Source organism: Numenius arquata, chromosome W (genome assembly GCF_964106895.1).
Source record: "Numenius arquata chromosome W, bNumArq3.hap1.1, whole genome shotgun sequence".
NCBI classification, from domain to species: domain Eukaryota; kingdom Metazoa; phylum Chordata; class Aves; order Charadriiformes; family Scolopacidae; genus Numenius; species Numenius arquata.
This window is the reverse complement of record NC_133615.1, coordinates 11,910,093-11,924,773: the sequence shown is the minus strand read 5'-3', so window position 1 is coordinate 11,924,773 and position 14,681 is coordinate 11,910,093. Positions and strand designations below refer to the sequence as shown.

General features: G+C 53.8%; 2 protein-coding genes across 2 annotated transcripts; both read left to right on the top strand.

Annotated features, from left to right (window-relative positions):
* Positions 1–3,782, top strand: LOC141476774 (adenosine 5'-monophosphoramidase HINT1-like). Its single transcript, XM_074165576.1, is given in 6 exon segments — positions 1–15; positions 826–938; positions 974–1,196; positions 1,198–1,227; positions 2,708–2,812; positions 3,618–3,782. Coding segments are annotated over 6 exon segments (651 nt in total).
* A 6,480-nt stretch (positions 3,783–10,262) lies between these two features.
* On the top strand, positions 10,263–14,219 carry LOC141476773 (adenosine 5'-monophosphoramidase HINT1-like). Its single transcript, XM_074165575.1, is given in 6 exon segments — positions 10,263–10,277; positions 11,088–11,200; positions 11,236–11,458; positions 11,460–11,489; positions 12,970–13,074; positions 13,880–14,219. Coding segments are annotated over 6 exon segments (651 nt in total). The 3' UTR covers positions 14,045–14,219.
* The last annotated feature ends 462 nt before the right edge of the window (positions 14,220–14,681 follow it).

The following is a 14,681-nucleotide window of genomic DNA, read 5'->3' as shown; positions in this document are numbered from 1 at the left end:
ATGGAGAAGGCCGAGGTACTCAACGATTTTTCTCCTCCGTTTTCACTGGCAATCACTGTTCCCACAGCTCTCAAGTCCCCGAACCTCAAGGCAGGGACTGGGGGAACAAAGTCCCTCCCATCGTAGGAAACGAACCGGTTCGAGACCACCCGAGGAACCTGAACACACGCAAGTCCTGCACCTGGGGAGGAACAACCCCATGCACCAGTAGATGCCGGAGGCCGACTGGCTGGAAAGCAGCTTTGCAGAAAAGGATGTGGGGGGGGCTCCTGGCGGACACCAAGTTGAACGTGAGCCGACAACGTGCCCTTGCCGCAAAGAAGGCTAAGGATACCCTGAGCCCGATACAGAGGAAAGCAGGGGTTATGTGTGTTACGATACAGTTGTGTAGACCAATCAAATTGCTCGCTATCCCCGGGGGTGCAGGGCACCAGAGACCACCCTTGGGCAGCTTTGGGGGCGCTGCCTGTTTTTCTACGAGCCTCCTACCCAGCTTAGCGCAAATCCTATCTCGATCTGCCCCCCAGCCCTCAAGCCACCAGTGCTGAAGACACGCTTTGTATTTTATTTTGTCCCAGGAGGCGTGCAGCTTAGAAACGTCTGCAATCAAAGTGGGGCTTTCAGGGAACAATTTAGAGCGACTTCTGTTGGTTCTGCGGAGTGTTCTGAAAAGTTAAGGCCTGGCCTGCCCTGGCAAAAGCAGTCCTTTGACTGCACCAAAAAGCCACAAGCACGTTTGGGGTAGACTTGATGCGGTAATAAGTAACAACCAATAGTACTTCTAGCTACGACAGCCTCTTCTGAGACCTCGTTGCCCGCCCACAGGGTCGCAGCACTACACGGCGCGGATCCCTCCGCGGACTCGCCAACGTCTTCTCCCTCCACCCCCAGGTCGGATCCCTCCGCGCCCCGAGGGCACGCAAGCTCCCTGAGCCCCGGTAAGCACCGGGTCGACGAGGGCGGACCCGCCAAGGGGACGGGAACAAGCGAAAACGACAGACGAGACAGCCAATCGAGACGCGGGGTCGGCCGGCGGCGATCTGGCGGCCCAATGGGCGCCGCGGAGGGCCTGGCCGAGCGGAGGAAGCGCGGGGGCGACAACGGGCGTTGTCGTGGCTGACGAGCTTATTGGGGCGCGGGCCGCCTGGCCCGGTGGCGCCACTGCTGTCTTCGGAAAGATCATCGGCAAGGCGCTTCCCCGCCAACGTCGCCTACGAGGACGAGGAGGTAGCCGCGGCTTTGCTCTGTGCGCGGTTCCTCTTCCCTTCCCCCCTCCCCTCCCCTCCCCCCGCGCTCGCAGGCACCCTGAGCCGAGGACGCGGTGCCCGGGAGCGCGGCAGGGCGGGTGGAGGGACGGGGGACGGACGGGGCCTCTCTGGGTTGTGGCGCTCTCTACTGCACGATCCCTATAACATCGCGCTTCTTCGGTGCCCCCGCGGCTGCCGCGGCGCGTACTGGGTTGCTGGAGCTGGCCGGCTCGCCTCGGTTCCCAGCCTCGCCGTGCCGTGTGCGCGCGTGCGTAGAGGAGGGCCTCTGACGGTAACGCACTTGGTGGCAGCCGCAGACGTTTGCCGCGTGATATCCCTTTGGCACTGCAAGTCGTGCAAAGTTTGCTGCCGAGGGATGGGAGCGGTCCTACCTCGTGTAGGACGATAGTCTTGAAACCTTAGATTAAGCGCACGCAGTCAGTCTCCTCGGGGATTCCAGGCGCACGTATGTAAACGGTGAACGTCCGAGTAGTGACCGTAATGAGTTAGTTCCGCGCAGGAGAAATGCGGGTCTTGATGCGCCTCCTAGTAGCATTATCGAGATTTCGCAGCTCTGCTGTGCTAGGCTTTGGTGCTGAGCCCCCAAACGGGATTATTGGAGCAAAGAATTACAGCTCTTCTTATTTTTCTCCAAAAAAAAAAAAAAAAAGTAAATATAAAAATCTAGAAACCCGTCATCCTGCAGGCTGCCAAAGCTTCCCAGATCTTGTTTCTGTGGTGAAGTGGGACGGTGATAACAGCATGCTTGCGAGGTTCACGGATGCTGGTGCTCCACAACGTGCTAGGAACTCGAGCGAGCCGCTTAGGCCTGTGGGGGGAAGAATGCAGCCCTTGCCTACACGATGTTAACTTTCAGTTAGTACCCCGTATAATTTTGTTGTTCAAGTGCCGAAGACTAGCAGTGAGGGATGTCTTCTGCTTTTGAAGGTAGGGTTTACGTGCAATGTAGAAGACAGACTCGTACTACGCGCTTGCAGGCTTCCTGCCTGCGCTTATGCTTTTGTTCAATGCTCGAGCTCCCTGTACCATGGAAAATGAATGGCCGCTGATGTTCCACTTTGCTAAATTCTTTGCCCGTTCGGTTAAGCCGTTTGTCTCCTGCCTCTGTGTGGACCACATCGAAGAGACAAACCGCTTAGGAAGCGATCGACCCAGATTAAAACATACTGGAGGTCGCTAATCTGAAGTACTGGCCCGTCTCCTTGCCCCCGTCGTCCTGCGTGCTGAATCCCACCTCTGGAGGGGGCTCTGTAAATACGTTGCGTGTTTTTGTACAGATAGCTTTAATGTCGCATAAGGAAAACTCAACGTTTCGGCTTGTGTTTGGGGGATCTGGTAATCTGCTTCTGTAGGAGTTCAGTGGGGCACATTGATTTGCTTAAGCCGTTATTACCTTTCTCCGAAGCCAATTACGTTTTAACTGTTTACTCTTCCTCCAGTGCCTTGCGTTCCGTGATCTTTCCCCCCAAGCTCCGACGCTTCTCCTAGTCATGCCTAAGGAGCCAGTTATCAGGTTATCTGAAGCAGAAGATTCTGGTGAATGCGTAAGTACTGTGGGAGCTTTCTGTACGCTAGACTGTACCTGTCGTTAGTTCCTCATTTACTAGACTCTTTCCCATCCCCCCTTTTCCTCTCGATAGGGCACGGTAGGCTGTTTTGGGTTTTCTGGCGCTGTAATCTTTTGCCTCTAGCTTGTAACGGAGTTGAGCTTTTTTGACTGAAAGTAGTGACGTAAAGCAATGCTCACCCCTGGGTACGTACTTGTGGTGCAAAATGCAGTGTTGTTTTGGAGCGCAGTCTGATGCCTATTGTCACGGTTTAGAGTAAGAGTAGTAGTAGTTCTTCTAATACGGAGAAGAGGGCTTGGGGTTCTTGGCAGGTCAGGGGTGAGGAAGGGCGAAGCTGGTTGAGGGGTGCTGGGTGCTTCACTTTTAGCTATAAAAGTCAAGTTCGGAGACTTTGTAAACCCACGCAAAAGGCAGCCTGAAGCTTATTTTCCACCCGAGTTGCTTATGTTGCCTGAAGAGGTAATGGGGGGCTTTAACCCGGAGACAAACTTAGCTTCTGTGGCTGTTTTGTAGTCCGTTACCCGTCTAGCTTGCAAGCAATTGCATAGCCCTTTTTTTGCCCCCTATAGTGTGCGTAATCGGTCTTTGTGGCTTTGCTTGGAAAATGTCAGTTGCAGGCGGACAGACAGTAATTTGAAGCGCAGTGGTTGAATTGCTAGGAATTGGCTAACTGGTTTCTCTGGGTGGCGCTCTGCTCTCATTCCTTCCCTCCCTGCCCTCTCCCCTCTTTGTGTGTGGCTTTTTATTGTAGTTATTTATGGTTTTGTGCTTCCTTCTCCAGCTGCTTGGGCATTTAATGACTGTTGGCAAGAAGCGTGCTGCTCACCTGGGCCTGGCCAATGGATTCCGGATGGTTGTGGATGAAGGGCCCGAGGGTGGGCAGCCTGTGTGTCGCGTACATCTACGTATTCTGGGTGGCCGTCAGTTGGGCTGGCCGCCTGGCTAAGATTTGTGCACCGCAAGAGTTGCTGCACGTGTACAAATCGCCGCTGAATGGATCTCGCCTGTTGCCCGTCGATCTAGCCACTGTTGATGTCGAATTTTTTGTGACGTGTGTCTGTGGAAGGTAATAAAAGCTGCGAGCAGCAGTTGCACAAATAAAGATTTATCATGGGGATATCATCTCTGTCTTGTGCGCGTCTTACTGAGGGGAAATAGTTCTGCAAGTTAAAACGGTGTCTCCCCGGAGTGTAAGTATGTGGAGTGTTTCAGTCTGTTAGCAGCGTTCTATAGATAGACGGTGATTTGGCCAGTCATTTGAAGCGTGACGCTGGAACCGCTTAGCAGTCTCCTGCCTCTTGTAGGAAGCAAACTCTTCGCTCTTTGGGAGCGGTACGCAAACGTACATAAAGCCAGTGGAGGCTGCTGCTGCAACAACTGTAGAAAATACCGTATGTGACGCTACAGGCATGCCGTACAAGGGTGCTTTCGGCACAGTGCAATGTGTTGGAAGCATCCAACTCCCGTTGGAGCGCTTTATCAACGGCTGTGCGATGATAAGGCCCCGTTGATATCCCTTTTCTGCCGAGGAGGGATATGGTGGGAGAAAACAATCGGTCCCAATGGCAGCTGTGGTGCTTCCATAGCACAGTGGAATATCTCTTTTTGTCGATTTGGGTCAGCTGTCCTGGCTCTGTCCCCTCCCAACCTCTTGCCCACCCCCAGCTTACTGGACTGGGGGGGTGGGGGTGGTTGGAGAGACAGCCTCCATGCTGTGGGAGCGCTGCTCAGCAGTAGTGTTATGGTTTGAGAGAACCCATAACAACCTATTGTCGTTAGACAATTATTCTATCACCCGATGACCCCTCCCCACCCGGAAAGGGGAATCGGGGAACACAAAGAAAACACAAGGGTTGAAGTATAAATAGATTTAATAGGCTAAGACTAAATAATTAACAATAATACTAAAGAACCAGTATTAATCCCGATACTGATATAAGATATACAGAAATTATACTCAGCCATCTATATCAGTAGGAAGCGGTGCACTCCCAGCAGTGGATAGCAAGTATCGGACACTGCGAGCGCAATGGCTTCAGGAGGAAGGGAAGGCCTCAGGGCTCCGGCACCGGGGCAAGGAGTTGTCTGGACCGCCGCCATCAGGGAGAGAGCGAGCTACGCAGCAAACTTTTCTAACTTATATTGGATGTGACGTTCATGGTATGAAATACTCCTGTTGGCCAGCCTGGGTCAAATGCCCAGGCCTTGCTCCTCCTTGTCCCTGCACCTGGCAAGGCTCGAAAACACTAGCCTTGAATCCCACAGAGCCTGGCTGGCTATAAAGTAAATATTTTCACAAATTCAGACACTAGAGTCTTCTAAAAGTGTAATTTTCCCCAGCATTAGAAGAAAAGATAGTCCTGTGTCTCTCAACCCAGGACAAGTAGCCAAAACCTTGGTGCGCTATCAACACCCTCCTAGCTACAACTACAAAGCACAGCACTATGAGGGCTGCTATGGGGAAAGTTACCTCCATCCCAGCCAGACCCAAACCAAAAGTACATCGCAGGGAGATGGCAAACTCCACCTTTCTTTAACAGCTATTAAAAAAAGGGAGATGGGCAGGGGAAAGCGGGGCCATCCTTCGTTGCCCTTGAACGCTGTGTTGCTGAGACATCCGAGACGCCCACTGGAAGGCGTCTTCATCTCTTCTATATCCCCAAGCGATCAGGTGAAGTTTGGTGACACGGGCGTGTAAGTAACCCGAGGACTTTGCCTTTATTTAATCTTCCCAGGGAGGAGATGGAAATGATTTGCCTGCAGTTTATGGAAACTGACATGTGGTGTTTCCTTGAAACTGCACTGGTGCAGTGTTTGCTTACTGGATGACTGAGCTAGGTAACATCCCTTGTTCCGCCTGTGTAAACTCCCCGAGGTATCTAGAAGGTGTTCCCGCTTCTGGGGGCAGGGGAGTTTTGAAGCAGCTAGGCATGGGGTGATTACCGTAGGTTTTGGAAGTCTCTGGCGCCCGGTGGGATTTATGTCTCGCCTCGCAGGCGACGCTGCCCATGCTTTGCTCCAGACCCGAGAGAGCAAAGGGTTATTGAACAGTGATCCACCGAAGAATCGTAGAATCCTAGAGCAGCCCAGGTGGGAAGGGACCTCGAAAGATCATCTGGTCGGACCTTTTGTGGCAAAGCCTCCGTCCTCTTCTTTGTAGCCACCCCTTCAGTACTGCAATACTGTGATGAGGTCCCCGTCCCCCCCCTCTCCCCGAGCCTTCTCTTTTCCAAGGGAGAAAAGACCCAACTCCTTCAGTGTTTCCTGGTAGGGGAGGTTCTCCAGCCCTTTGATCATCTTCGTGGCCCTCCTTGGGACCCTCTCCAGTCTGTCTGCACCTTTTTTTGAATTGTGGGGACAAGAACTGGACGCGGTGCTCCAGGTGCGGCCTGCGGGGGTGGCCTCCGTGAGAAGAGGCCAGGGTCTGCCCTGCGCCGGACACAGCTGGTTCCAGCCAGCTAGGCACCGGACTCGCCGCGGGCCAAAGCCGAGCAGCTCAGCGAAGCTGGTGGCGCCCCTGTGCAAACATATTTCACAGAATCACAGAATCTTCTAGGTTGGAAGGGACCTTCAAGATCATCTTGTCCAACCATCAACCTAACTGACAAAAATAAACACCCACAAAACAACAAAATGCAACACCATCACTAAACCATGTCTCCCAGCACCACGTCAACCTGTCTTTTGAACACTTCCAGGGATGGTGCTTCAACCACCTCCCTGGGCAGCCCATTCCAATGTCTGATAACCCTTTCAGTGAAAAAAAATTTCCTAATATCCAGCCTGTACCTCCCCCCGCGCAACTTGAGGCCGTTTCCTCTAGTCCTGTCGCCCGTGACTTGGGAGAAGAGACCGACCCCCGCCTCTCTACACCCTCCTTGCAGGTAGTTGTAGAGAGCAATAAGGTCTCCCCTCAGCCTCCTTTTCTCCAGGCTGAATAACCCTAGTTCCCTCAGCCTCTCCTCATAAGACTTGTGCTCCAGACCCCTCACCAGCCTTGTTGCTCTTCTCTGGACCCGCTCCAGCACCTCGATGTCTTTTTTGTGGTAGGGGGCCCAAAACTGGACACAGTACTTGAGGTGGGGCCTCACCAATGCCGAGTACAGGGGGACGATCACCTCCCGAGTCCTACTCGCCACACTGTTCCTGATACAGGCCAGGATGCTGTTGGCCGCCTTGGCCACCTGGGCACACTGCTGGCTCATGTTCAGCCGGCTGTCCACCAACACCCCCAGGTCCTTTTCTGCCAGGCAGCTCTCCAGCCACTCTTCCCCAAGCCTGTAGCGCTGCCTGGGGTCGTTGTGACCCAAGTGGAGGACCCGGCACTTCGCCTTGTTGAACCTCATCCCATTGGTCTCAGCCCATCGATCCAACCTGTCCGGATCCCTCTGCAAAGCCTTTCTACCCTCCAGCAGGTCGACACTGCCACCCAACTTAGTGTCGTCTGCGAACTTACTGAGGGTGCACTCAATCCCCTCGTCCAGATCATTGATAAAGATGTTAAAGAGAACGGGTCCCAGTACCGCGCCCTGGGGGACACCACTCGTGACCGGCCGCCAACTGGATTTAACTCCATTCACCACCACTCTCTGGGCCCGGCCCTCCAGCCAGTTTTTAACTAAGAAGGGGCAAAGCGCTGCCCGGGGCAGGTATTTCCCTGCTGCCCGTGGATCCGGCAGGTGGATGTTTCCTGAAGGAAGGAACTTTGTCATCCTGTTTTCTCCCCCTGCCCTGTTGAGGAGGGGCAGTGAGAGAGCAGCTGGGCGGGCCCCTGGCAGCCGGCCAAGGTGAACCCATCACAAAGCCTGAAAGGCAGGTTCCTCCGTGTAGAAGTGAAGGGGGTTGGTGGTTTGAGGAATGATAGTGACTGGGCTAGGAACAGGACGCTTTGGAGATAGGAAAGTCGGGAAATAGCTGGGGATCCAGTCACTTTGAGGGGGGGAAATTTCAAGGGAAAAAGCCTTCTTTCTGAGCAATAAGAGGCTCTCGTGAGAAAAAGGCTCTAGTCTCCATTTTTTTTCTCACTTGGTAATAAAAGTGACGAGGAACTGGAACAGCTGTAAAGAGGTCATGGAGTAGGTGTGAGCTTGGTTAACTTGGCCAAGCCAACCACGCAAAGCGGACCCATCCACCCGCATGGGAACCAGTGCCACCAGAAAAGCACGTAAGGTATTAGCAATTGGAGATTCCCTACTGAGAGGCACCGAAGCACCCGTTTGCCGTCCAGACAATTTCTCTAGAGAAGTCTGCTGCCTGCCAGGAGCTCGCATTCGTGGCATCACCGAGAGGCTGCCGAGCCTGGTGATCCCTACAGATTATCATCCGCTCCTACTATTCCGTGTAGGGTCTGACGAGGCAACTTAGAACCCTCCAAAGAGACTATGTGATGTCCCTCGGAGCGATGTTGAAAGGATCAGGAGCACAGGTGGTGGTCTCCTCTATCCTCCCAGTCAGAGGAAGGGGTCCAGGAAAGAGGAGACGAATTGAACAGGTGACTGCCTGGCTGCGTAGCTGCTGCCATACTCAAGGTTTTGGCTTCTATGATCACGGATGTACCTTTGAGAAGCCGGGTCTGTTGGGAGCTGATGGGATTCACCTGACCAAGCAGGGCAAGAGGGTCTTTGCCAACAAGCCGGCCAGACTTACAAGGAGGGCTTTAAACTAGACTCAGCGGGAGAAGGGGATGGAGTTCTGAGCAACAGGGAAGAGCCAGGGGCTGCTGATGCGTTAGGAACCAACAGGGGAACACCCGAGAAATGCCGCAAAGGAATTGGGGCTTGATCCTCCAAAAAGGTGACGCGGTCGACAGCCCAACTGAAGTGCCTCTATACCAGTGCGCGCAGCACGGGCGACAAACAGGAGGAGTTGGAAGCCCCTGTGCAGAAGGAGCAGAAGGGAGCTGGCAGCTCTTTAAGCACGTTTTTTTCTTAGAGCACAAGAGCTCTGGATTCCCATGCGTAAGACATGGGAAAATAGAAATTTGTCTACCTAGACTTTAGTAAAGCCTTTGACACCGTTTCCCACAGCATCCTCCTGGAGAAACTGGCTGCCCATGGTTTGGACGGGCGTACTCTTCGCCGGGTAAAAAAACTGGCTGGATGGCCGGGCCCAAAGAGTTGTGGTGAATGGAGTTAAATCCAGTTGGCGGCCGGTCACGAGCGGTGTTCCCCAGGGCTCAGTACTGGGGCCGGTTCTGTTTAATATCTTTATCAACGACCTGGACGAGGGAATCGAGTGCACCCTCGGTAAGTTTGCAGCCGACACCAAGTTGGGCGGGAGCGTCGATCTGCTTGAGGGTAGGCTGGCTCTACAGAGGGATCTGGACAGGCTGGATCGATGGGCCGAGGCCAGCGGTATGAGGTTCAACAAGGCCAAGTGCCGGGTCCTGCACTTGGGTCACAACGACCCCAGGCAATGCTACAGGCTTGGGGAAGAGTGGCCGGAAAGCTGCCCGGCAGAAAAGGACCTGGGGGTGTTGGTGGACAGCCGGCTGAATATGAGCCAGCAGCGTGCCCAGGTGGCCAAGGCGGCCAACGGCATCCTGGCCTGTGTCAGGAATAGTGTGGTGAGCAGGACTAGGGAAGCGATCGTCCCGCTGTACTCGGCGCTGGTGAGGCCCCACTTTGAGTACTGTGTTCAGTTTTGGGCCCCTCGCTACAAGAAAGACATTGAGATTCCGGAGTGTGTCCAGAGAAGGGCAACCAAGCTGGTGAGGAGTCTAGAGCACAAGTCTTATGAGGAGGGGCTGAGGGAACTGGGGTTGTTTAGCCTGGAGAAAAGGAGGCTGAGGGGAGACCTTATCGCCCTCTACAACTACCTGCAAGGAGGCTGTAGCGAGGCAGGGGTTGGTCTCTTCTCCCAAGCAACAAGCGATAGGACAAGAGGAAACGGCCTCCAGTTGCGCCAGGGCAGGTTTAGGACGGATATTAGGAAAATTTCCCTCGCAGAAAGGGTTACCAAACATTGGAACAGGCTGCCCGGGGAAGCGGTTGAATCGCCATCCCTGGGGGTATTTAAAAGACGGGTAGGCGTGGTGGTTTGGGTAGCGTTAGGTTAATGGTTGGACTCGATGATCTGCAAGGTCCCTGCCAACCTAGACGATTCTATGATTCTATGAAATCGGGCAAGGAAGGCAGGAGCCCAGCACGGCTGAGCAAGGACCTTCTGGTCGAGCTGAAGCGCAAGAAGGAAATGCATAGGCAGTGGAAGCAGAGACACGCATCCTGGGAAGAATATAGGCATGCTGCCCGGGTGTGTAGGGATGGGATCGGGAAAGGTAAGGCACAGCTGGAGCTGAATTTGGCAAGGGATGTGAAGAATCAGAAGAAGGGCTTCTACAGTTGCGTTGGTCAGAAAAGGAAGACTAAAGAAAACCTACACCACCCCCCCTCCGATAAATAAGACAGGAGATCTAGCGCCAACCGACATGGAGAAGGCCGAGGTACTCAACGATTTTTCTCCTCCGTTTTCACTGGCAATCACTGTTCCCACAGCTCTCAAGTCCCCGAACCTCAAGGCAGGGACTGGGGGAACAAAGTCCCTCCCATCGTAGGAAACGAACCGGTTCGAGACCACCCGAGGAACCTGAACACACGCAAGTCCTGCACCTGGGGAGGAACAACCCCATGCACCAGTAGATGCCGGAGGCCGACTGGCTGGAAAGCAGCTTTGCAGAAAAGGATGTGGGGGGGGCTCCTGGCGGACACCAAGTTGAACGTGAGCCGACAACGTGCCCTTGCCGCAAAGAAGGCTAAGGATACCCTGAGCCCGATACAGAGGAAAGCAGGGGTTATGTGTGTTACGATACAGTTGTGTAGACCAATCAAATTGCTCGCTATCCCCGGGGGTGCAGGGCACCAGAGACCACCCTTGGGCAGCTTTGGGGGCGCTGCCTGTTTTTCTACGAGCCTCCTACCCAGCTTAGCGCAAATCCTATCTCGATCTGCCCCCCAGCCCTCAAGCCACCAGTGCTGAAGACACGCTTTGTATTTTATTTTGTCCCAGGAGGCGTGCAGCTTAGAAACGTCTGCAATCAAAGTGGGGCTTTCAGGGAACAATTTAGAGCGACTTCTGTTGGTTCTGCGGAGTGTTCTGAAAAGTTAAGGCCTGGCCTGCCCTGGCAAAAGCAGTCCTTTGACTGCACCAAAAAGCCACAAGCACGTTTGGGGTAGACTTGATGCGGTAATAAGTAACAACCAATAGTACTTCTAGCTACGACAGCCTCTTCTGAGACCTCGTTGCCCGCCCACAGGGTCGCAGCACTACACGGCGCGGATCCCTCCGCGGACTCGCCAACGTCTTCTCCCTCCACCCCCAGGTCGGATCCCTCCGCGCCCCGAGGGCACGCAAGCTCCCTGAGCCCCGGTAAGCACCGGGTCGACGAGGGCGGACCCGCCAAGGGGACGGGAACAAGCGAAAACGACAGACGAGACAGCCAATCGAGACGCGGGGTCGGCCGGCGGCGATCTGGCGGCCCAATGGGCGCCGCGGAGGGCCTGGCCGAGCGGAGGAAGCGCGGGGGCGACAACGGGCGTTGTCGTGGCTGACGAGCTTATTGGGGCGCGGGCCGCCTGGCCCGGTGGCGCCACTGCTGTCTTCGGAAAGATCATCGGCAAGGCGCTTCCCCGCCAACGTCGCCTACGAGGACGAGGAGGTAGCCGCGGCTTTGCTCTGTGCGCGGTTCCTCTTCCCTTCCCCCCTCCCCTCCCCTCCCCCCGCGCTCGCAGGCACCCTGAGCCGAGGACGCGGTGCCCGGGAGCGCGGCAGGGCGGGTGGAGGGACGGGGGACGGACGGGGCCTCTCTGGGTTGTGGCGCTCTCTACTGCACGATCCCTATAACATCGCGCTTCTTCGGTGCCCCCGCGGCTGCCGCGGCGCGTACTGGGTTGCTGGAGCTGGCCGGCTCGCCTCGGTTCCCAGCCTCGCCGTGCCGTGTGCGCGCGTGCGTAGAGGAGGGCCTCTGACGGTAACGCACTTGGTGGCAGCCGCAGACGTTTGCCGCGTGATATCCCTTTGGCACTGCAAGTCGTGCAAAGTTTGCTGCCGAGGGATGGGAGCGGTCCTACCTCGTGTAGGACGATAGTCTTGAAACCTTAGATTAAGCGCACGCAGTCAGTCTCCTCGGGGATTCCAGGCGCACGTATGTAAACGGTGAACGTCCGAGTAGTGACCGTAATGAGTTAGTTCCGCGCAGGAGAAATGCGGGTCTTGATGCGCCTCCTAGTAGCATTATCGAGATTTCGCAGCTCTGCTGTGCTAGGCTTTGGTGCTGAGCCCCCAAACGGGATTATTGGAGCAAAGAATTACAGCTCTTCTTATTTTTCTCCAAAAAAAAAAAAAAAAAGTAAATATAAAAATCTAGAAACCCGTCATCCTGCAGGCTGCCAAAGCTTCCCAGATCTTGTTTCTGTGGTGAAGTGGGACGGTGATAACAGCATGCTTGCGAGGTTCACGGATGCTGGTGCTCCACAACGTGCTAGGAACTCGAGCGAGCCGCTTAGGCCTGTGGGGGGAAGAATGCAGCCCTTGCCTACACGATGTTAACTTTCAGTTAGTACCCCGTATAATTTTGTTGTTCAAGTGCCGAAGACTAGCAGTGAGGGATGTCTTCTGCTTTTGAAGGTAGGGTTTACGTGCAATGTAGAAGACAGACTCGTACTACGCGCTTGCAGGCTTCCTGCCTGCGCTTATGCTTTTGTTCAATGCTCGAGCTCCCTGTACCATGGAAAATGAATGGCCGCTGATGTTCCACTTTGCTAAATTCTTTGCCCGTTCGGTTAAGCCGTTTGTCTCCTGCCTCTGTGTGGACCACATCGAAGAGACAAACCGCTTAGGAAGCGATCGACCCAGATTAAAACATACTGGAGGTCGCTAATCTGAAGTACTGGCCCGTCTCCTTGCCCCCGTCGTCCTGCGTGCTGAATCCCACCTCTGGAGGGGGCTCTGTAAATACGTTGCGTGTTTTTGTACAGATAGCTTTAATGTCGCGTAAGGAAAACTCAACGTTTCGGCTTGTGTTTGGGGGATCTGGTAATCTGCTTCTGTAGGAGTTCAGTGGGGCACATTGATTTGCTTAAGCCGTTATTACCTTTCTCCGAAGCCAATTACGTTTTAACTGTTTACTCTTCCTCCAGTGCCTTGCGTTCCGTGATCTTTCCCCCCAAGCTCCGACGCTTCTCCTAGTCATGCCTAAGGAGCCAGTTATCAGGTTATCTGAAGCAGAAGATTCTGGTGAATGTGTAAGTACTGTGGGAGCTTTCTGTACGCTAGACTGTACCTGTCGTTAGTTCCTCATTTACTAGACTCTTTCCCATCCCCCCTTTTCCTCTCGATAGGGCGCGGTAGGCTGTTTTGGGTTTTCTGGCGCTGTAATCTTTTGCCTCTAGCTTGTAACGGAGTTGAGCTTTTTTGACTGAAAGTAGTGACGTAAAGCAATGCTCACCCCTGGGTACGTACTTGTGGTGCAAAATGCAGTGTTGTTTTGGAGCGCAGTCTGATGCCTATTGTCACGGTTTAGAGTAAGAGTAGTAGTAGTTCTTCTAATACGGAGAAGAGGGCTTGGGGTTCTTGGCAGGTCAGGGGTGAGGAAGGGCGAAGCTGGTTGAGGGGTGCTGGGTGCTTCACTTTTAGCTATAAAAGTCAAGTTCGGAGACTTTGTAAACCCACGCAAAAGGCAGCCTGAAGCTTATTTTCCACCCGAGTTGCTTATGTTGCCTGAAGAGGTAATGGGGGGCTTTAACCCGGAGACAAACTTAGCTTCTGTGGCTGTTTTGTAGTCCGTTACCCGTCTAGCTTGCAAGCAATTGCATAGCCCTTTTTTTGCCCCCTATAGTGTGCGTAATCGGTCTTTGTGGCTTTGCTTGGAAAATGTCAGTTGCAGGCGGACAGACAGTAATTTGAAGCGCAGTGGTTGAATTGCTAGGAATTGGCTAACTGGTTTCTCTGGGTGGCGCTCTGCTCTCATTCCTTCCCTCCCTGCCCTCTCCCCTCTTTGTGTGTGGCTTTTTATTGTAGTTATTTATGGTTTTGTGCTTCCTTCTCCAGCTGCTTGGGCATTTAATGACTGTTGGCAAGAAGCGTGCTGCTCACCTGGGCCTGGCCAATGGATTCCGGATGGTTGTGGATGAAGGGCCCGAGGGTGGGCAGCCTGTGTGTCGCGTACATCTACGTATTCTGGGTGGCCGTCAGTTGGGCTGGCCGCCTGGCTAAGATTTGTGCACCGCAAGAGTTGCTGCACGTGTACAAATCGCCGCTGAATGGATCTCGCCTGTTGCCCGTCGATCTAGCCACTGTTGATGTCGAATTTTTTGTGACGTGTGTCTGTGGAAGGTAATAAAAGCTGTGAGCAGCAGTTGCACAAATAAAGATTTATCATGGGGATATCATCTCTGTCTTGTGCGCGTCTTACTGAGGGGAAATAGTTCTGCAAGTTAAAACGGTGTCTCCCCGGAGTGTAAGTATGTGGAGTGTTTCAGTCTGTTAGCAGCGTTCTATAGATAGACGGTGATTTGGCCAGTCATTTGAAGCGTGACGCTGGAACCGCTTAGCAGTCTCCTGCCTCTTGTAGGAAGCAAACTCTTCGCTCTTTGGGAGCGGTACGCAAACGTACATAAAGCCAGTGGAGGCTGCTGCTGCAACAACTGTAGAAAATACCGTATGTGACGCTACAGGCATGCCGTACAAGGGTGCTTTCGGCACAGTGCAATGTGTTGGAAGCATCCAACTCCCGTTGGAGCGCTTTATCAACGGCTGTGCGATGATGTCGCGGACTGAGTGATCAACTTCACTAGTTAGAGTGAAGTAGTGAAATATTTATTAAGGTGAAACAGTGATTTAACAAAATCAG